The sequence below is a fragment of the Agelaius phoeniceus genome, chromosome 2 (genome assembly GCF_051311805.1).
Source record: "Agelaius phoeniceus isolate bAgePho1 chromosome 2, bAgePho1.hap1, whole genome shotgun sequence".
In the NCBI taxonomy this organism is placed as follows: domain Eukaryota; kingdom Metazoa; phylum Chordata; class Aves; order Passeriformes; family Icteridae; genus Agelaius; species Agelaius phoeniceus.
In genome coordinates this window covers 91,537,799-91,559,949 of record NC_135266.1, presented here as the reverse complement: position 1 = coordinate 91,559,949, position 22,151 = coordinate 91,537,799, and the positions used below count along the sequence as shown (strand labels likewise).

Genomic DNA, 22,151 nt, shown 5'->3' with positions numbered 1-22,151 from the left:
ACAAAAATGACTCTGGAGAAGAGTCTTGGGCTGCTCATGGGGAGCTGAAAGGGTTCAACTCATGTAGCAGACTTGTGAAGGGAGCATGGGAGGCTGTGCTGAGCCAAACATGACTGTAGCTGTGTAGAGGCTGTTTATAACCAGGTGATCTGGAGGTGACTGGTCCTTCCTAGGGGACAAAGGAGGAGCTGGGGATCTGGAAGGAAAACTAGGAAAATCCTAACTGGGAAAATCCTAATCCTTCCATCCTCCAGGAAGACATGGAAGACATCCCTGGAGCAGATGGCCACCTGGAGTCAACCAGGTCAACCTGCTGGGGTTGTTAGGGCTCTTGGTGGCCTGGGAGCCATTAAATCCTGACTGGGTGCTTTCTAACAGGATGTCATATCCATCTCCATGGAAATGAGGGGCTTGTTACAGGGTGGTCTGGTGGAGGCTGTGCAACTTGTGCTATGCAGGACCTCAGAAGTGGAGACCAGAGGGTTCCCCTTGTATATGGGTTGTGGTCCCAGATCCATTTTGAGGTCCAGTTATAACATTCTGTTGTTTCTGGCCTGCCTGTACCACATTTCTGGCCAGCACAGCAACTTTTCCTGGATCCTGCTTGGAGGGTTAAGACAGGGTGATTCCTGCAGGGTCTGATGTGGCCAGCAAGGGCCCAGTAGGGGTGGATATCAGGTCCTGACCCCCTGCCTGCCCTCCTAGGAGACTCCAGCAGAGTCCCGGGAAAAGAACCGGCCCTGCATCCTGCTGGGATTCTTTGATGACCACGATGTCTGGCACTTCCTCTCCGCAGCTGCCTTGTTCTTCTCCTTTCTGGTGAGTCCTGCTGAGCCTCCCACTCTGCTGGATGGCCTCTCCCTCTCCTTTCACCTTGCTCCCCTTTCTCCACATGGAGCTGTGCCTGCTCCAGAGCTCCACAGAAGTGCCTCAACTCCTCTGCTTGGCTCTACCTCCTGACATCCTTCACAGTGGGATGCTCCTTGTCTGTGGGATCAGGCTTTCTCCTTTATCTTATTTCTCTCCCAGTGCCTTCTGGCCTCAAATTCCCTCTGGGGCTGTGGGTCACACAGCTGTTGTGGGGAAGCTGAGGGGCTGCTGCTGTGGCCAGTGACTCATGGATTTGTGAATACCTCCCATAAAGGCAAGGCATGAAGATCTGAAAGGAAGACCTCCCTGGGCAGCAAGACCTGACTGGCTTTCACTTTCCTCCTCAGGTCCTGCTGACCCTGGATGATGACCTGGATACGGTGCGCAGGGACAAGATCCCAGTGTTCTGAGTCCCCAGGACAGGGGCACAGAGGTGTCCCAAACCACTCTGCCAAAGGCTCTGGGCCACTGTGTCTGTGCAGAATGAGCCTGTTTCCATGGCCAACAGCCCAGTGGGAGCAGGGAACTGGATCCCCAGCAGGCATGGAGGGGTGCTGTGGCAGTGAGGTGGGACCAGGAGGGAAGATGATGTTACTCCTTTCCCGCCACATCCTGTGGGGCAGGCTTGATCCAGAGGCCAAGGCCCGTGCACAGCCCTCTGGTCTGTGGGTGCAGTGGGTGCTGGGGCCAGTGAGGGGGGAGGAAACAGGAGGGAGGCATGTCAGAGACCTTTGCTTCCCTTCCTCCCTGCTGATGTGCTCCACTTCCTCTCTGGTGAGCAGGCTCGAGAAGTGCCATGCCAGCCTTCCTGCGCAGGGAGCTCATGTCTGCACCTGCAGTTTGCTGCCCTCAGGGGTCCCTTCAGCAGCACAGGGGGAGCATTTGGTTCCTGTACTGCAGCAGCCAAGGGAGAAAAGGACTCCAAACTGAGGTGGCAGTGGGGGGGACTGTGTTTTCTTTTTTCCTCTTTTTGTTGGAGAGACTCCTTCTGTAGCTGGTGGGGAGCCACGGTACCGGGGCTGCAGCGTCGGTCGGAGGTGGTGAACTAGAGCTGCCCGTGAGGGCTCTGCCAGGCTCAGAGCCTCCTGCCTTGCTCTCTTGCAGCCTCTCTGTCACTCCTGTTGAGCAGCCACTCCTCTGGCAGCTCCTGCTGGCACTTGGCAGTGCTGTGCTCCCTGTCAGGGCACCACGAGTGCTCTCCTCGAGCGAGCCTGCCGGAGAGCGCACGGCAAAGCCACAGCCTCGTGTGGCAGCCCTTGGCTCCTGCTGGTGCCTGGCCAAGGGACAGGGTGGGACAGGGAGGCTTGCCAGCAGCTCAGACTCTCTCCTCTCATGAGCTTGCCTTGGACAGCCTTGGCAAAGTCGGTTCTCTTACGGGCTGGGAGGATGAAGGAGATTTTGGGGCAATTGGTGTTGAGCTCTTTAGCTAAAGATGTGGACCAAATTTTCTTCTCCAACTTGTCCAAATCGGAAATGAGTTTTTTAATGGCTTCTGCATTCTTTCCAGTTTCTTAGTTATTTAAAAAACAAGAAGGTGTTAATTATTTCAGGCCTTGCATCTAAAATGGGACCTGTTTTGCTAATTTGCAATTAAAAAGTGTTCTTTGAGGCCTGCTGTCCTTATTCTTGTCTCCCTGAGCATTTTTACTTTGGTGTATGTGCATGTAGCCAGTGATGCAAAGGTTTCATTCCACTTCTGCTTACTAAAGCAGGTGACTCTGGTGATGTTTTACTCCAAGAGTCTGTATCTCCTTGAAGAGTTTTGCACCAGCTATTTTTTATTTTTTCCTACGTTGGAGTTTGTTGAGATGGTCAATAAAATGGATGTTCCTGCTTCCCTGCTCTGCAGGTTGATCTGAATTCTTCTTGCTCCTGCTCTCAGCAGCAGCAGAGACAGCAGTCAGGGCAGAGGGGTGCCCAGTGGTGTCACCCTTGGGACTGTCACAGATGTTTCTGGAGCCATAGGTGTGGATGACCTGCTTGTTCTCTTAACCAAATTGCCTTTGTAAGGCTACATAAAGAACAGACACTCTTGTTTGTCACTGTAGTCCCTTGGGCAGGGTGAGGAGAGGGCTGGAGGAGGAATGACACAAGAGGCTGCCAGCCTTTATTTTCCCAAGCAGAGCTGTGCTGCTCTGAGGGTGTTGGGGTAGCTGTGCCAGACTGAAGGAGGACCTCTGTGCTCCCAAATTTGTCCAGTTCTGGGGACACATAAAATATACTTTCTCCCTGTGTTTTCATAATCTGTGGTCTCAGACCATGTTTCAGGCTTGTATTTGTTTCTAGACAGGAAGCTGGTTATCTTCTCTAAGTTGAAATGTGAGGAAAAAATAATGTTGAGCAGCAGTTGGAAGGCTCAATGTAGGAGGTAGAACAACATATGGGCTCGCTGTGCTGAGCAGAGATGAGCACAGCATGGAATGGTGAGGTGGTAGCAGGGAGGGAGAGGGAGGCTGGGGAACAGCACAGAACAAACAGAAAACCATGACAGGATTCAATTAAATACAAGGAAAGGCACCTCAAACCTGAGAGATGGCAGGAAGGGTTGGAATCGTCTCCCTGCTGCTTCTGTGCTTCCAGCTTGCTGTGTCAATTTTTAACATTTCCTCTTAGCTTTGCCCTGCCTGCTGGGCACTGTTGGTGCTTCAGCTGTCCCACCTGGTGGCCCCTGAGCCCTCCATGGCTGTGGCTGCTGGGGGGCCTGGCTGGGCACTTGGGCACTCTGTGCTCCCTGCTGTCCTAGGCACGCTTGGCTCTGCAGCCCCTGCCCCAGAAATGCAGCTTTTCTTGGCTGCTGCTGTCCTTGGGCCCTGCCCTTGGGCAGGAGGAGCAGCTTGGTGGCTCATTCCCTCATTTGCAGGGGTGATGCTGTGCTTTCCTCACCTTGCTCTGCTCACAGAGGGAGACAGACGTGTAGGGGCAAAAGCAGAGCAGCACCGTGGAATTGGGTGTTGGGAGGTGAGGAGGCCTTTTTGCTGCCCATGGGCTGGTAGTGGAGTCCCTGCTTCCCTCTGCTTATCCCAAGCTGTGCCCATGCAAGTCACAAGTCCTGAAAGGGAAATAACGCTGCCATGGGCAGGGACACCTCCCACTTAGAACAAGTTGCTCAAACACCCATCCAACCAGGCCTTTCTAAAGATGGTGCATCCACCACCTCTCTGGACAATCTGTTCTCATATTTTACCACTCTCCTTGTAAAAAACTTCTTCCTTACATTCCATATACTCCCTGTTTTCTCAGGAAACGTAGGTAAAGTTGTTCAGCCCAGTGCAAGTGAAAGGAGAAGGAAACAGCTTCTGTACAATACTGACATCCCCTCACAGGTTAGGAAAAGCACCAGGGTCGTGTGAGCTGTTACAGCTCCCCCTCGAGCCTCTGGAGTGGCACAAGAGCAGCCAAGGCAGGGGGAATGCACTGAGCATGAAAAAGGAAGGCAGCTCCCTCGTGTCCTGTTTCCCTTCCCCTCTATGACTGAACCTGGTTGCCACTGAAGGAACAAAAGCCCCTCTCTCTTACTATTAAACTTCAACCTTTTTAAAACTAAGACCTTCCCTAAAGGCAACTTCCACACCTGCAAGAATTTTGAGGTTTACAAGCCAGGTTTTCTGGAGCCCCTGAAAAGAATTGTTTCCTAGGAATTCAGTCAACTTCAGCATTGTGCAATCTCCCAAAAAAGCCTTTACTTACCTTGCAGCGTCTAGGTACTGCTCTCATCCAAACTGCATCCTTTAGCTTTAAACTGTGACAGAACAACTGTCTTAGACCACTTTCAAAGCAATGCGAAGCATTTTATAAAATGAAGTTGTATCTCAACAGTGATCAATGTCACTGGGGCAGGGACAGCACCTGCCATGTATTTTTTAGATACTACACAATCAGTATTTATTTATTCTGAATTAGGTAGTTTTATATCTCCAGCTAATAGGGTGCATTACTCTGGTGTATGCAGAGAGTGTACATCAGTGGAAAACTCTGACTGTAAATTCCCAGTCTCAAAGCCAAGCTTTTATTTTTACCTCTTCTTTAGAGTGAATGGCATAGCTTTATATGGGGAAAGAAAGAACACAATATTCAGAGGGATTTTCTCTTTTTTTAATAAAATACTATCATGTTCATATCTATACAAATAATTATTACAACTATTAAACAAAGTATTACATTTAACAATAGAAATCTCAGAACTCTGAACAAGATCATGGTTTGGGATATTTACACCTGAATGCAACACATTTGTAAAAAGATGTCAAAATAAACAGAGCAAGATCTTATTTACAATTGGAAGATGATGTTCCTGTTCATTCATTATAGATTTCTACTGCAGAGTTCCTATTTTCCATTACAAAATAGTAAGGACTTTCCACTGGGACTGTATCCAAGTCACTTACAGCTGTATAAAACAGAAGCACAGCAGAATACTCTGGACTGAATATAAATAATTTACATTGTGGAGGGCAACAGCATCTTTGATTAATCTCCTGTGGCAAAATCCATACTTGCTTCCCTTCTCACAGTGAGCAGGCAGGAACAGGGTCCAACCCCCCACGAGCTCTATTGTTTCACACTTGTGATTGCCAGAACAGCAGCACATATTGCAAACTTGAAAACCTTCTCATAAAGATAGTTCTGGTGAGGCAGAAACAAAAGCACTTTTTAAAAAAAAAGTTATCTCAGAAAAACTAGTATCAGCAAATAATGAACGTTGTCGGTGTAACTGAGCCGGGCTTGAATTTGTACTGTCAGGTTCAAAAACTTCTGCTATATCTTTCACCAGTTCAAAGAGGAATCTTCTCTTAGTGGGAATAAAGCCTTGTGCTCTGAGGTTTCCAATTGATGGATTGCAGAGGCAGTAGGAAATTGCAAACACCCTCACACAAACCTGTGTCTGCTACCCATGCTGGGTGATGGCAGTGGGAGAAGGGAACAGCAGGAGGTGGTAACAGGTCAGGTGACAGCAAAGAATGGATCTCCTTATAGCACTGTATCAGAAAACAAAACAAATATGACTGATGTGGCACAAACAGAGCCAATGCTACTCTGTCTTGCCAGGGGAAGTTGGATCATTATAAAGTGATGAGCATGAAACTTACTGGGGAACAGCAAGAGATGACAGCTCTTGGCACACTCAGCATCCAGGAACAGTGGGAGTCTGACTAAGCCCTTGAGCCAGGACTGCACAAGTACCTCAGAAAAGGTGAAAAGACAACAGGAGACCAGAAATAATGAAATTGCCCCTCTTCTCCAGCCATGGCCTCTGCAAGTTGCCTTGCCACATGACTTGTTTCCTGCAGCAGCACTACAGACACCAACCACAGCAGCAGCACAGCTTTAAAGTGCAGTAGGAAATCTGTGCAAAGTTCTGGAGGCTCAGGACTAGCACCTACTTTTACTTTTTTTCAGAGAGGTGCTCTTCCACCTGGGCAGCAGCACAGTGACAAGCTGGAAGTCTGAGCTGGAAAACCCATTCCAGCCCCCAGTTCAAATCACTCCAGTTCTCTCTTTCTTTAACTGTTCCTAAATGAGGTCCTTTCTCTCAAGAAAAGGTATATAAATATTAACACATTACTATTTTATTGCCTGCTTTCAAATTAGTCTATCTCTGCTCTTACTCTCCTAGGCTGTTTAAGGGATTAATATGGACATACATGCAATCCAGCCCAATATTTACCATTGTTTGTTGAAGTCATGTAGGCCAAGCTGAAATGCACAGCCACACAATGCCTGGCAGCTGAGGCACTCCCACCCCAGAGTGGCTGCCCAGCCTTTCCCTTCCACTGCTGATTTTTCTAAATTAAGCAGTACTGGGTATTTTTCCTTCCTTCAAAGCCAAAACAAATCCTGTGTAAGTAACCTTGAAAAAAGTACTATGGAAGAGAAAATGCTATTCTCAGGCTAACAAATCGCAGTTAAACTCACAAAATCTCTTCCAAGTATATCTTGAAAAACAAAGGAACCATTAATTGCTGGGTAGTCCTCAGGAGAAAAAGAAAATTGATGTCATTGATGCTTGCTGAAGAAAATGTGTTTGCTTGTCAAATGGTTTTCATAACAAGTAAACCAGAATCATTCCATCTGCAGAAGCTCCTTTTTCAAACTGCCCTCTCCAAGCACAGATCAGGGTAAGGTGAGCCTTATCAACCTGGCAGCTAAGCACAAGTTCAGTGGGAGTGGAAAGGAAAACTGAAGAAAAGAAGGACTGATAAGAGAAGATGTTGCATTTGCTCCTCTTCCTGAGAGCAGAGCCTGAGGCCCTGGGCAAGGACTGAGACACCAACCTGTCAGTGCCACAAACTGACCTACAGAACTGAGTCAAGAAGCCTGGTGGATGTGGAGTGGCAGGTGGGATTTGTTTACAGTGACAAGGAAAACACCAAACAATTTAATAATTAAAAACTAACAGAAATTTAGTATCTAATTCCCTCTATTTTGATGTGAAAAATCCAGTCCCCCCACTGTCCCTCCTAAAGACAAAAGAGCATGAACATGAGAGAAGTTGAAACCCACAAGCTGCTCTCAACCCAGAGGACCAGGCCAGATTCAACATTCAAAGCCCATCTTGGTCAGTCAATTACACCAAAAGGCTACAAAATAGATCAAATTTTTCTTTAATTAAAGTTATCTAGAGGCCAGTCAGCAGTGTAAATATCAGAATTTGGATGAATGGGTTGATATGAGGCCCTCACAGACAGGTCTGCCTGCCTTTCTTGTCACAGTCTCCTGATCCCACACTGATGCCACAGGACCTTTTAGTGTCACTTACAGAATGAAAAGAGACTCACACAGAACTTCAACAGAAATTCCTATGTTCAGGGAGGGGAATGAAATGAATTTCTCCATCCTGGTCTCGTCAGGTTTCAGAAAAAGGCCTGAGGAGGACGACAAAGCGCCCTGTCACAAAATACAATCCTCCAGAGAAGACCAAGGGTCACACAGTAAGTACTTCTTAGCCACTCACTGCAAAATTGTGCAGTTCCTGCAAAACCCCAACAGTCTTTGTATGGCTGAAATGACTGTGCTGTGATTCCCTGCACTGCAGGCATCCTGTGAGCAAGGAGGAGCTGCTTTAAGTTGTCTTTGTAAACAGAAAGTTTACAAAGTTTACTGACAGTTCCTCTTCAGAAAATAATGTGCAGCATGAAAAAAAAACCAAATAAAATCACAGCTGACATATTCTATCATGAATACTCAGGACTGCATTAACCTTGAGACAACAGCAGTAAATATGAGGAATAAGAAAATAGATATTTTAGTTGAAAGGAACTATAGTGATCATCCACTCCAACTGCCTGGAGGGCCTCCATCCACTTCAGGACTGAGCATGTTGTCCAAATGCCTCTTAAATATGCTTGAGGCCTCAACCATCTTTCCAGCAAGCCTGTTCCAGTGTCTGACCACCCTCCTGGTAAAGAAATGCTTCCCAATGTCCAGTCTGAACTTCCCTTAGTGCCCCTTTGAGCCATTTCCATGTGTTTTATCAGTGGATCCCAGGGAGAAGAGATCAGCACCTCCCTCTGCACTTCCCCTGTCAGGGAGCTGCAGAAAGCAAGGAGGTTCACTGTCTATCCAGATCCCTATCCAAAGCATCTGCCAACAGCATCTCCAAGTTTGGTATCATCAGCAAACTTGCCAATGGTGTTCAGCTCCTGTATCCAGATCAGTGATAAATACATTGGATAGAACTGGCCCTGGAACTGAGCCCCAGGCAACACTGCTGGTGACCAGGTGCCAGCCAGACATAGCCTGTTCACTCTAAGACCTTTGAGCTCTACCCTTCAGCCAGCTCTTCACCCAGCACACCATGAACCTGGCAGTCCCAGAGCTGAACAGCTTGTCCAGATGCATGCTGTGAGGGACAGTATCCATAGCATTACTAAAATGCAGAAAAATTACATCCACTGCCTTCCTTTCACCCACTAGGTGGGTGACCTTATCACAGAAAAGTGTCAAATTAGCTAGACAGGACTTTAACTTTGTGAACTCAGGTTGCCTGCGCCTGATGGCTACATTATTCCTTAAAACTCCTTTCAACAGTACCCAGGATAATATTCACAATTTTTCCAGGAGCCCAGACTCATAAGAGTCTGTAGTTGCCTGTGTTCTTCCCTCATGCCCTTTCTGTAGATGATCAAGTGGGGTCCTGCTGTATGTCCTGCTTTCTCCTTTAGTACTCTGGGATGAATCCTGTCTGGCCAAGTGGATCTGTAGGCATTCAAGCATTACAACAGGTTTAAGTTTATAAGCTCTCTCCAGTTTTAAGAGACATGATAAAGTAGGGTAGTTTTCCCAGCAGAGGAAACAAATATGGTTTTCTGTGAATGTCTGGAATGATGAGCAGGATTAGAATCTTTATATAAAGTCCTAGAAGCCAGGGCCTTATTTTTCACTAGTTTGTCTTGAAGGCCAAATCCATTGCTGCACACACAATTCCATTTAAAGAGAGCCAGAATGGGCACGTTTGCGTCCCTCCTCAAAGACCAGACAAGCGTGTGTGACCACAGAGTGGCTGCTGCTCCAATCCCCATCCCTACCCTCCAGAACCCATGGAACAGCCACTGTTAGAGCTCACCTCACCTCTGAGGCAGACCCTTTGAGACTTCCTGCACCACAGACACCCCTTGGGTCAAGAGTCTCACCAGGGCACACCTGCAGCTGGCTGGGCTGGTTTGAGGCTGAGAACTGACTCATTCCTAACCCCTGCACAGGCCAGTGGCTGCCACCTGGGGACTGCACTGTGGCAGAGAGAAACTGCCTTGCTATGAACTGAAACACTCAATTACTTATAAGAAACAGAGAACTGATGCACCACTTAGATTTAGTGTCTTAAAATAAGTTCCAACTGAATCAAATCATGATTCCAGGAAGAAAGGGACCTGGGGGTACTGGTCAAGAACTGACTGAACATGAGCCAGCAGTGTGCCCAGGTGGCCAAGAAGGCCAATGGAATCCTGGCCTGTGTCAGGGATAATGTGGCCAGCAGGAGCAGGGAGGTCATCCTTCCCCTGGACTTGGCACTGGTGAGGCCACACCTTGAGTGCTGTGTCCAGTTCTGGCCCCTCGGTTTGGGAAGGACATTGAGACACCTGAGTGTGTCCAGAGGAGGGCAACGAGGCTGGTGAGGGGCTTGGAACACACGCCCTGTAAGGAATGACTGAGGGAGCTGTGGGTGTTCAGCCTGGAGAAAAGGGGACTCAGGGGTGACCTCATCATTCTCTACAGCTTCCTGAAAGGTGGGTGCAGCCAGGTGAGGGCTGGTCTCTTTCTCCAGGCAGCAACTGACAGAACGAGAGGACACACTCTTAAGCTGTGCCAGGGGAAGTTCAGGTTAGACATCAGAAAAAAAATTATTCACTGAAAGATTGATGGGGCAATGGAATTGTCTGCCCTGGAGGTGGTGGAGTCACCATCCCTGGAGATGTTTAAAAAAGACTGGACGTGGCACTCGGTGCCATGGTTTAGTTGATGAGGAGGTGTTAGGTTAGGTCATAGGTTGGGCTTGACGATCTCAAAGTTTTTTTCTAACCTAGTTTATTCTGTGATTCTGTGATTCCCAACCAGGATCAGAACTCTTTTACTTTACCTTGCAGGAAAACAGCAGACTGCAGGTTACAAGAGCTGAGATGTTGTCAGGACAGGCTACAGACACAGCCCAATTATTTTTCATGTTAAAGCCTCCTTACTTTCCTGGATCAGTGTAAAAGGGCTTAGCAAAACCAAAGTCTGGGCAGTCAAGCTGTGGAGAACTGTTCTAGGTCCCTCTTTGTGTGTCCTGTTCTTTGACATGGAGGAATATCTTCCTTTCCACCTTTCAAAGAAAAAGAAACAAAACAAAACAAAACAAAAAATCCCAGGGAGTCTGCTCCTGCCCATGCCCTCACCAGGAGTTTTGTCAGGTCCCAGGAGCTACAAGATGATGCACTGGTGAGCAATACGCAAGCAGAGGATGACCACATGCCAGGGAACCTGAAGTTACTATGTTCTTTGAAGAATCAAACTCAGAATGGTACTTCCAAACACATAAAAGACAAGTATTTCTGCCCTGTTAGAAGAAAAAGCACACTGCAGAGACATTAAATAAATAAAATTTACCTAATTCTTCCCTTTCCTTTAAAAGAATTAGGACCAAAATTTGTGAAAGTACTGGAGACTCAGCCAGCACACACATTGACTCCATCTCTCATGCATCTACAAACACATCACCCTTCCTCAAATCCCAATGTCTTCCTGTGTGTTTTACTCTCAACACATCCATGTTCCTCCTTCAGCCACAATCACACAGGGTTAGATAAAAGGTGCATTCAAGTGCAGAGTACTGATATTAACTCAGGCTCAATCCTATCAGCAATATCAAGTAAAAACTGTGCCCCCAGGAATCTCCACTCATTTTGTGGGATGTGACAGGCTCAGTCCTCCTCCCATGTGCTGCCTGCTACAACAAAGGGCTGTCACTCACAGAAAGCAGAAAGCTGGTGTTGGAGCATGGGCCAAAGAAAAGTAGAGAGGGAAAAGAAAAAGACATTAAGAAGGTGCTAAACAAGGTACAAACCCCACCCTGAGGTAACTTGCAGCAACAAGTTGGCAACAAACACGGCTGCTGTCTCTGCTGACTGCACCAGGAGTGTGAGCTACACTGAAACACTGACTGAGTTCAGCAGCAACTGAAGCCACTGCTGAAACAGATCTAAACAAGATTTTTAGAAACAGAAAGTCATGGGTTAAAGAAATCTAAATTTTCTAAAACAGTATTTTTAATTGCTGACCATAGGAGCACACAGTAATTTTCACCAAGTAAAGTCAGCCTTAAGTTAAGTGTACGTGACAAGCTTGAGACAGACAAAAGCTGCACAACAAATGCCTTTTCCAATTAGCACTGGGTTAACACAGACTTGACTTGTGTTGAAGCTCCTGAAGATATTTTACAAAGGAAAAAGAGAAACCCAAACCATTCCAAGCTCCTCTGCAGTTTCAGGTAAACACATCAGTAACAAACTGACACCTGTAGCACTTGTTTCCTATCTCCCATATGGATGCTCTCACTCCATGTATTACTGAGGGTGGCCCTTACCTTGGGACAACCAGACATCAAACCTGATTGTTGGAAAATCAACAACCAGCATTTGCACAGCTCTCAATGCTGCATCCTTACCGTTTCCTAGTAAGTAAGCATTGCTATAGGCACTGGTGCTTTAGAGTCAGTAAGGTGGGTGGAAACACAATGCAATATGGAAAGTACCACACACATACATTGAGGCAAATAAACAGTGATGCTATGAATGGTCTCTCCAGGGGTCACACCAAGATCAGCTTCCTTCTTCTTAAATATATAAACAACAAATCAGACCAGAAGTCAGTCTGCCAGTTTTCATACAGCTGAGCTGCAGTCATGACCTAAAATATGGCTTATATTGTGGGCAGGGCGGTTTGAGGGCTGCTTGGAAGAATCTGAAACAGATGTGTTTGCAATGGAAAGCAAAGGTGACATCGCTGAGCCATCCGGAGGAAGAGCTGTGGCTATTTCTGGAAACAAAGAAGTCAAGTTAAAATTGGATAAGTGCGACGTGTTGGTCATGTGCATTGGTGGCATATCTGGAAGCAAAGGAAAACTTGGCTGAGCAAAACCAACAGGCCTGGGAGGAGACAAAATGGATCCAAATCGATTGTTTAAACCTCCACTGCTCGGCTTCTCCGTGCTTGGGTTCGGAAACATTTGATTGGGAAAGTAAGGGATGGAAATGTCATTGGAGAGGGTGGGGTGGGCAGGAGAGTAGGGTGGATAGAAGGACGGCAGTGTGTTCTGAGGATCAACTGGGATTAGAGCTGGTGTCCGAGTGGCACTAGGCTGGGTGACTGGTGGGATGAAAGAAGTGTTAGCATTTATTGGTGGATTCATGCCACCCTCTGGAATAAAAGGGAATCCAAAATTCTGGGAGAGCGTATGTTGGTCAGGGGCCGCGTTATCGTTGGACACTTGAGGGCCGTCAGACATAAATCGGACAATGCTTCCCCTTTTTTCTATCGTGGACTGTTGGCGCCCGAGGATCATGCTGCCACTGGTGGACAGAGGAAGATGGGGAAGACTCGGGTCAAAGACATTTCCATGTCTCTGATTTCCGGATCGATTCCTTTCGGGCTGACGTATTTTGGAACCCCCGTTGTCTTGCAGAGGATGCCTGGAGCGCTGAGTGACCGAAGAATTTGGCTGACGAACAGAGGGCTGCCCTTGCTCGCCGTTTCCATGAGAAACTGCAGGGTGAGGGTGAGCTGGCCTCACAACGCCATGCATATTGCTGGACACGGGTGTATTCATGTGGTTCTTAGTTCCATGACTGTCTGTCATCCTCATGGGGTTGGACTTCTGCACAGAGATGTTCGGGCTTGTATTGCGGCCCTGAATGTCCCCTGAGGAAGAAGAACTTGAAAAGGGAATAGTCAATGAACTGTTCCTTGTGTTAATTGCCCCAATGGACATGTCACAGCTTTCCCTGCTCTGGCCATCACCATCCCTTCGGATGTGGACGCTCTCCCGTGCTGGGGGACAGTTGTACTCGATTGTGGAGGAGGCACCGCACTGCGTGTTCCTTTGATGTTCTGGGATTGATCTTTGGCTTCCACTGACTTGATCTCCAAGGTGAGGGGCGAGCAAACTCTGCATGAAACTTTGGTGGCACGTGTTTTCATTTTCCCTTGATGGCAGGGTATTCCCCGTTGGAATACCCTGCACTGGCTGGTAGGGCAGTCTCTTCTGCCTCTCTATGGATGGTGCAGCATTCTGACCGATTCGGAACGCTTGTGACTGCATGCCCCGGAGGGAGGACACAGAATTGCCAATTTCACTGTTTCTTGAAGCCTGTACATCGAAATTGCCCGTTGGTTGTTGATTGGGTGCAGAGGGCTTAAAGGTCTGGCAGTCAGAAAGACGCTGCACATCCGAGCCAACTGTGTGATCGACCGACAAGCGGCCCTGCATATTGTGAATCGCCAACCCTTTGCTTCTAGAAACATCAAGATAGCTTCTCATTTCAAGCTGGTCAGAAACCCTAGGGCCTTGAAGAGATATTCCTATTCTCTGCTCGGAATTAGAAGGTGTCTTCCCAATGAGAGCCTCAGCAGAGTAGCTGGAAACTCTGTTTCTTTCCTGCCTGTGAGGGGTGCATGTCATATCTGATGGTCTGGAAACGATACTGGCCTGGGACACCATTTGCTGCTCTAAGCCCCTCGAGGTCATAAGTCTTTGCATCTGATTGTGCCCTGACACGTGTTCTGAAGCGGAACCTTGCTGTCTGCTGCCAACATCCTGTTGCTGTTGATGCAAAATATCCTGATTGATATGGCTCTGAGGGTGGTTATGGTGGTTTCTGCTTGTTGCAGGATTTTCACAGTTCTTTTCAGGCTGGGATGCTCCAAAGTGCTGCTGCATCTGCTGCTGCATTTGTTGGTGGTGAGGATGGGGCTGACCACCCTTCTGCCGTGTTTGATCGCTTCCGTGGTGTTTCTGCTGTAGAGAAAGCTGTGTGGCTTGTGTTCCCTGGATGAGGTTCCGTTTCTTTTGCATCTGCACCTCCTGCTGTATCGTCCGCTGCTGGTGGACGCCGTGGGGCTGAGAGTGGACTGAGTTTTCCCCATGAGTGACGTGGTGCTGCAGCTGGTACAAGTGGTGCCTCTCTCTTAACTGCCCAGCCTGCTGCTGCTTCAAGTAGGGGTGATTGCTGTGAAGGTGAGAGATGCCTTGGGCAGGGACATGTTGGATGGGCTGCAAGTGCTGCCCTGCCTGGCCTGGCTGTTCTGAGAGCGGTGGCTGAGAACCGCACTGAACTTCAGTTTGTCTCAAAGCCGGCGTTACAAAATTGCTGTTGGGTGGGAATAACCTACTGAGGCCATCAGCGTGCCCTTGATTGCTCACTGGAGCCACTGAGTTGGATGAATTAGGAGGAATCTGACTAACCAGCATCTGTGTTTGATCAGCAATACCCTCTGGGGTCCGGTTCATCAGCGCCATCCCCTCCAGCCTTATGGGTGCTGTCTGGCACTGCTTTTGCCTCTTGGCTGTAGAGAGCAGCAGGTCGTCCTGAACAGCCCTCTTGGCAGAGTCTTTGCGACCTTCATGGTTTTGCTGCTTTAAGTGGGATTCCTGCAGCTGGGGAGCCTGCATGCTGCTTGCCCTGATAGCATTCAGTTGTTCCTGAGCATATTCACTCATCAGAGCAGGTCCTGGAGATGGATTGATGTATGTGCTAGATGGAAGGGAGAGGCTCACAGTTGCAGGGACGCTTGCAGGCTCTGAAGACTGGGATAAACCCGAGCAACTCACCAGGGGATGGACAATGCGGCTCTGGTGTATCAGATTATTCACACTTAGACTGGTTATGCTGGGTGTCTGGGAAGTGGAAATCTGCAAAGGAGTGTTTGATGTTTCCACACCTCCTACAGAGCAGCTTGGCTTCTCAACCTGCCTGTCAACATTTGTCTGTCCTGTTTCATGAGCACTGAATTTGTTTGGTGCCGCTTCCAGTGGGCCTGTGTTGTTTTCTTTCACTGACTGAGGTTTAAAAGGTTGTTGCTCTCTCTCCAAAGGTGCAACCTCAGACTTAGAGATGACATCCCTCGTGTTAACCTGTATTCCCCCTCCACCTTTCTCAAGGCTTTCCTGGTCAAAAATAGCTCTCGCTGCAAGAGCTACAATGTCGGTCTGTTCTGAAAATGTGCAGCTGTTACAGGTACTGGTAGAGGTGCTGCTGGTGACATCTTCTCTGGTGGTATCTGGCAACATAGATGCAACTGAGAAGCCCCGACTGCTGCCAGAGCTGGTTGACATGGGGGAATCTGCCTGCCTGCTAGTAATAAGGGAAGCACTGACTACTTCCTGATCAGAGATGCAGGAGTGAGGCTGTGAGAGAGCATCACTTTCCGTGTTCATCAGCAAGAGTTCCTGCTTCTCAGGCAAATCAACATTTGATTCTGCTGATTTGGAGTTTTCCATAGGAAAATCAGAATGCTCCCCCTGAACAGTAAATGAAGAGGTTTTTCCCACACCTGTTCTTTCTTTTGTGAGATCAGACAACATTTTGGTTAGACCCTGTCCTTCTAACAAGTCCGCATCTTGCATTACCACTGAGGAATCCTGCGCAACGTTGCAGGACTCCGAAATCATTCCTGCCTTGGAAGTATGACCTGCTGTGTTGCTCTGTGCTGCTGAAGTCCCATTTGCAACCTGTAAGTGTGTAACCTGTGCTTCTTTACCAGACGGTGTTAAGGTGTTGGGGGGTTCGCAGGGTTTGGGGGACTCTGATGGGACAGAGGCAGGTGGTGGGTGGCTCTGAGATCCCTGGGCCTGCTGGCGAGGAGCAGCATCTTTGGCCGGCGGGGGAGCGAGCAGCAGCTGCTCTGACACTACAGACTCCAGTGGTGAGGAAGCAGGCACCTCTGCTGAGCTTGGCTCTGGGGCAGAGGGGGTTTTCACTGCCTGTTCAGAGCTTGCAGCCTCTTTGGAAGGAGAGTCAGAGATGCTGATGCTGCTCGCTGCAGCTGCGCTGCCTGCCTGCGCTGTCGTTACAGCCTGTGCCGCTGCTGGGGCGCTTTCTGCCGGCCCTTTGCCACTTGAGGGCTTTGCCACCGTTTCCACAGGAGCACAGTCCACCTTCCCTGCATCTTTGCATGGAACTGCTGGGCAAGACACTTTATTATTGACTGTTAGGTGTTTCTTTGTGCTTGGCTTTTTGTTTGTCCTTTTTGTTTTTGCACTGGATGGCAAGCCAGCAGCCGCTTTTTGTGGGGAAGCATTTATGGAATTAGATACGCTGGTTAATACTGAAACCTCTGCAGGCACTGAAGATGCCACAGAAGTTGGCAATGACACACAGTTGACTGTGGCAATCTGGTTATTGACAGTTGCAGGATTGGTGGGGTGGCTGAGAGACAAGTGCAAGCAGCTCTGTCCAGCCATTTGCGATATGCTTTGATTGAGGTTAGCTAAAGCACCAAATGTGTTGAGGGCAACATTGGTATTTGGATCTTCGCTGGTGGTGGGCTGAATAATTTGCATAGGGGCTTGGTTTGAAGCTCCAGATGAAGACATCACAGGCTGCAATGCAAAAAGCTGCCCATTTAATGAGATAGTCTGAGGGTGCTGTTGGTTGGACATTGTCACTGAAAATGTCTGTGTAGAGCTAGAAGATGGCAAAGAAGATGGCCTTGGTAGTATATGGACAAGGTGTTTCCCTCCAAAAGTCTGTGGAAGAGAGGCATTTTGCATGGTGCCACTGGAGTTGGCGACTGCAGTCGGCCCATTCACAGGAACTCTTACAGAAGCAGAAGGCTGAGCAGAGAGGAGGGGAAGAGGATTCTGATTTGCAGCTTGTATAATTACAATTTGCTGACTAACATTTTGGCTGGGAACTTCTGCTCTCACAATGGGCGGGCATGGAGCAGGGTTTGGAGGCTGGAGAATGATGACATTCTGGTTAGCTGGTGCTCCTGTCACAGCTGAGGCAACTGGCTGAGCCATCTGAATCACCTGCATAGCTGAGTTTAATGGAAGGATATTTCCTGCAGCCTGAGCTTTAACCTGTGGCTGGCTGATTAAAGGCTGTATAGGTACGGGTGGGCATGAGGGCAAGGTAACTACAATCTGTTCAGCTGCCTGGCCATCCCCAGGCAGAGAAGCATGCAAACTGATGCTTGTAGTCAAAGGCCTGCTGTGGGCAGAAGACACAGTGCTGGCAGCATTGACTGGCTCGTTGAGGAGCGCAGTCATGATCCCGGATGGCGTCTGGCTCAGCGGCTGAACCGTGTTTCCTGCCAGCTGCAGGGTCGTCCACGTGGTCTGTGTGTTCCCAGCTGAAGGCATCCGGGTAAGGCTACTCATGTTTTTCAAGTCTGAAGTGCCAACACCTGAAGAGCCTGAGAAAGACCAGCAGTTCTCCAGGGGACTGGCAGCCAGAGTGCTTATTGCTGTCACAGCCTTAACTCCTTCTGCTGCAGACGTCGCCGGCGTGCCGGCACTGCTGACCGCCTCCGTACTTTTGGGGACATTTGCAGAAGAGCTCCTCTCTGCAGGTCTCACAGGTGGCACACAAGCTGTGTCTGTGGTTGAAGCGGTGCAGCTCTCCTGGAGGTCACTCCTGGAATTTTGTGTATTTGAGCAAGTTGCATTCACCTGCTGACCTTGGGAAGCTTCCACGGAGGCACTGGAAGGAAGGCTGGTTCCCTGCGGGAGCGTTTTCTTTGATGATTTAGTGGCCTCCTCATCACTTTTACTTCTGGGGGGATTTTGCTCATTCTGTGGTGCATTATTTGAAGAACACTGTAGCTCCTGCTCTGCTGCAGGCCGAGGTGTGCCCTGTGAGCTGGCAGGAGCAGCACTGGGCACACCTCGCTCGTTCTCCTGGGTGGAAAGCTCAAGAACATTCCCTGCTGGAGCTGTCTGAGCAGATGCCAGTGGAGAAACTGTAGGTTGTGACCATGGTTTATTTTCTGTGGGATAAATACCAGCAATTGTCACAGGAGTCACTAGGTTGCAAGTTCTCTGAACTGGCACAACGTTGGCTGTTTGCTTTTGTAAATTATGACCAACGTTAAACGTTATTCCCTGCACAGATGCTCCCTGGTTATTTCCATTGGGCTGAGTCCCATTTGAATAAACAATGATGTTCTTTTGAACCTGATCACTGGGAATAACAACTGAGACCTTGGCATTTTTGAGGTTTCCTTTCCAGTGGATTGTAGGGTCATCGTATAAGCAAATATCATTTGCTTTCAGTAGCTCGATGTATCTCCCGTTTTCCTTTTGCAGTTCATCCAACTGTTTCCGGAGTTTTTTTATCTCTTCAGCTACAAAACAGTGAGAGCACTCCATTACATCAGCACCAGAGCAAATAATGAAATAATGTTACCACATGATTTAGAGAGTAAACACTGTGTGCTATTGAAGTAATTTGTAGAAATAAATTTAATAAATTGTTAATAATGTATGTTCTTTTCAAATGGTTAGCACAACCTATGTGCTCTTATCCTGCTAAGTCTCTCTACTGAATGGGAAAGTGAATGAATTTCACAGACTATTCCATTACCAACAGCAGGATATATCCAATTACTTAGGAAAAAACATTAGGACTAACCCAGATGAAACTAAATGCTAATCAAAATTGTTTAATTCCTGAAGGAAAGACAAGCACATTAATATTTTTCTTTTCCCTGCTCTTTTGTAAACACCAAAACTGCTTTAATTGATAAGCTTACAGCTTTCCAGAAGAATTAAGTTTCATTACATCTAAAAATTACAGACAAAATGAAATACAGAGCACTCATGTAAAGCCACAAAAGCTGGCAATGCACTTGATAGATAGCTCACCAAACTGGGAAAATCAAAATAAAGCAGAAATAAAAATCACAAACCACAACATCAGCCCTGAAATTATTTCTGTCACACCTCCATCACTGTACTTTTACACATCTAGTCAAGTAAATTTTATATGATGCATTATATTTTTATAAAATGAGCTCTTATAACTTTTACAGCTTTTCAAATTAAAAAAAAAAGCTTCATGAATGAAGAAAACTTCATCTTTTCAATAAAAAAAAATCTAACTGAAGTTTGTCAGAAATCATTCTGGTCACTCCAGTAGAATAAACTGGGGCAGAATTTACCAGATGATGGCACATCACCTATAAGCTCTGTAATTACTTTACTCACAATGCAATTGCTTCATTGTCTGATAGCTATGAGCCAGAACACTCACTTGGGCATTCTGTCAGCTTTTTGTTTCAGGATATTCTAAGCAGCTGTATTTTTCCTGTATGTGCATAATTTCTTGGGATTCCCATGTGTGGTTCCAGGCTTTGCTGTTAGTCAGTACAGACACAGCAGAAGTGAGGGACAGGAATTCTAGAGCCCCCAGCAGCACCTGTACTTACCCTGCTCATTGTTCCCTCCATTTAACAGAAGTTCATCATTCTGTCTTTTCATTTCTGTTATGTACTTAAAGGCCTGATCCAGGATCATGTTCTTGCTCTGTAAAAGAAAACACACTTATAAAATTAGGAGAAAGGTCTAGAACTTGTAAATCCATTTGTGATGAGGCTGCACTTACTCCAAGAGGTTTTTACTTTAAAAATAAGGTCTGAATATCACTGGGTAGAGTTTGTTTCCTTCTGGTTTGGGTTGGGTTTTTTGGAGGTTGTTTTTTGGTTTGGTTGCTTTTGTAAGATGAAACTACAGGCTTTTGTGAGTGATGCTGACCCTAAAATGCCTTGAGATTTTACAGAATAATATTTTCAATGCTGGAGCTGACACCTTCTGATGCCCAGAGGTAGATACTAAGGCCACAGATCCTGAACAGCCAGCATCCTTTCTCACTGATCAGCCTAAAATTCATGTTCACTAATAAATACACACATCACATGAGATTTCCAGGATACTGCCTTGTAAATATTTTATTAGAAAGGCAAGAAACATGGAACAACTATCCAGGGAGATATATGCATAATTTTGAAAGTAGTATACTAGGGAATATGGGAAGAGAAAATGACCCATCCACAATCATCTTTTTATGAAGCTATGCTTATTCTGTCTGCAAAACCTTTGTTCACTTCTTAATTTCTTCTACTGTTCAGCAGGAACAGTCTCTGCTAGGGATTCCTCTATCTTGAAAAAGCTGCTTCTGTGCATCAACCTCAAAGCATTTGTCTTGCTTCATCTTTTGCAAGGAGAGTGTCTTAAATGACTATTATTATAATTTCAGTTTCTGAATTGCTTTCAAGCCATTATATGAAGGATGACAAAAATAAGTAGTCATATGCAACACTTTCAGAAAAAAATGCTCAAAATCTGTGTAACTACATTCATGTGACCCTGCACTTCCAAGTAGGACTTCTATTACAAGTAGTTTTTAAAATACTAATAACTAGTAATATTTTTGAGTATATTAATTCAGACAGTTTGCCTTCTTGCTAATACAAATACTAAAATAGGTATTTAGACCTCTACAGACAAAGAAACATTTGGACATCTGACAGGAAACTTGTATGCACCTCTGGATGGACACTCACCTGCTTAAGTGCTGGAGAGCAGGGAATGAGTTCTCCAATTCTGTTTATCCCAGCATTAATCTTCTTCTTTCGATGTCTCTCCACTAAGCAAAAACAATATGTACTGTGTCATCTGGTTGGGCAAGGCAGCACAACTAGGATAATGTAAGGGCTCAGAAATACATCATTTCATTATACATTGGAACCTGTGTAATATTCTTCCTTGAGTGAGGAAAAATGTTCTTCTAAATTAAACCTCAAAGTTATCAAATTAATACTCACTAGAATCAAAGAGCCATAACTTAAATAGCCTTTAAAAAGTGGGGAGATTTTGGACCCCTTCGTGAAAAAGTAAAGTTCCTACAACTCAAAATTCAGGTTTTGAAACTGCGCTCTAACACACTTTTATGACACTCTCTTCATAAGGCAGATTAAATCTGAAATTTATTAAATTTACGCATACAGAAAGCAAATGAACAAAGATTATGGAAAGAATCAGTTTCGGATTTGGGAAGCAAACCCATGCCTCTTAAATTCTAATGTCAAATTTAGCACGAAAAGACAAATAATGTAGATTTTACCACTCTTCAGGCTAAATTTTAAATTTATATTAACAGAGTAGCCAGCCAACACTGAACAGAGCTGAAGTTCCAGGTATATGGACTATCGGATACTCTTTTCTATGTCCAAAAGTTTAACTGTTCTGTAAGGTCTAATTGGCTGGGAGTAAAGAAAATACTGAATGGAGAGTAGTTCCAATGAATTACCTGTGTTGGAGAAGGTTGGTCAGAAAATGCTTCATTTATAATCTTCTAGTGATACCATTTACCTCTTCAATGGGTCTGAATATTGGCAGAAAGGGTCTACACTCTAAGTCTAGGAGTGGTTTTTACAGACAGTATCTCTGTTTTCCATTCATCACAGTCAGCCTCTTTCAAATATAGTTAACTCTCATGTAGCTATTTTTTTCTACTGAAATATTTTCATGTTCTATGCAAACTTAAAACTATTAGATGTCTTTTTAAAAAAAAAAAAGGAAAAAGTTCTCTCATGGATTTGTCAGGACTCAAACCACTGTGTTGTTCATGATGCTGAATGAACCTTTTGGTTTGTGCAGTTGCTCTGCTTTTGGTGGCACACAGAAACAAACTATGACCTTCAGGTGAGTGTATTTCATTTTGCTCAGTTGCAAAAGACTAATTAATTTAATTTAAATAGTCTTATTTCAGTAGCCTGTCACTTCAGTTTATCTTTCTCAAACAATT

General features: G+C 46.3%; 2 protein-coding genes across 3 annotated transcripts in view; one reads left to right on the top strand and one right to left on the bottom strand.

Annotated features, from left to right (window-relative positions):
* SIDT1 (SID1 transmembrane family member 1) overlaps positions 1–2,711 on the top strand; it is a 40,107-nt gene extending 37,396 nt beyond the window's left edge. Inside the window, exons 25-26 of the mRNA XM_054654666.2 lie at positions 706–819; positions 1,218–2,711. Of these exons, the coding sequence (XP_054510641.2) occupies positions 706–819; positions 1,218–1,280 (177 nt within the window). The 3' untranslated portion in view covers positions 1,281–2,711. The remainder of the gene's footprint in view (positions 1–705; positions 820–1,217) is intronic.
* Positions 2,712–4,948: 2,237 nt separating this feature from the next.
* USF3 (upstream transcription factor family member 3) overlaps positions 4,949–22,151 on the bottom strand; it is a 35,215-nt gene continuing 18,012 nt past the window's right edge. For both annotated transcript variants that reach the window (XM_054654849.2, XM_077174246.1), the window contains 3 exons: positions 20,908–20,990; positions 19,774–19,870; positions 4,949–18,690 (listed from right to left, as the gene is read on the bottom strand). In XM_054654849.2, the coding sequence (XP_054510824.2) occupies positions 12,227–18,690; positions 19,774–19,870; positions 20,908–20,990 (6,644 nt within the window). In that variant the 3' untranslated portion in view covers positions 4,949–12,226. The remainder of the gene's footprint in view (positions 18,691–19,773; positions 19,871–20,907; positions 20,991–22,151) is intronic.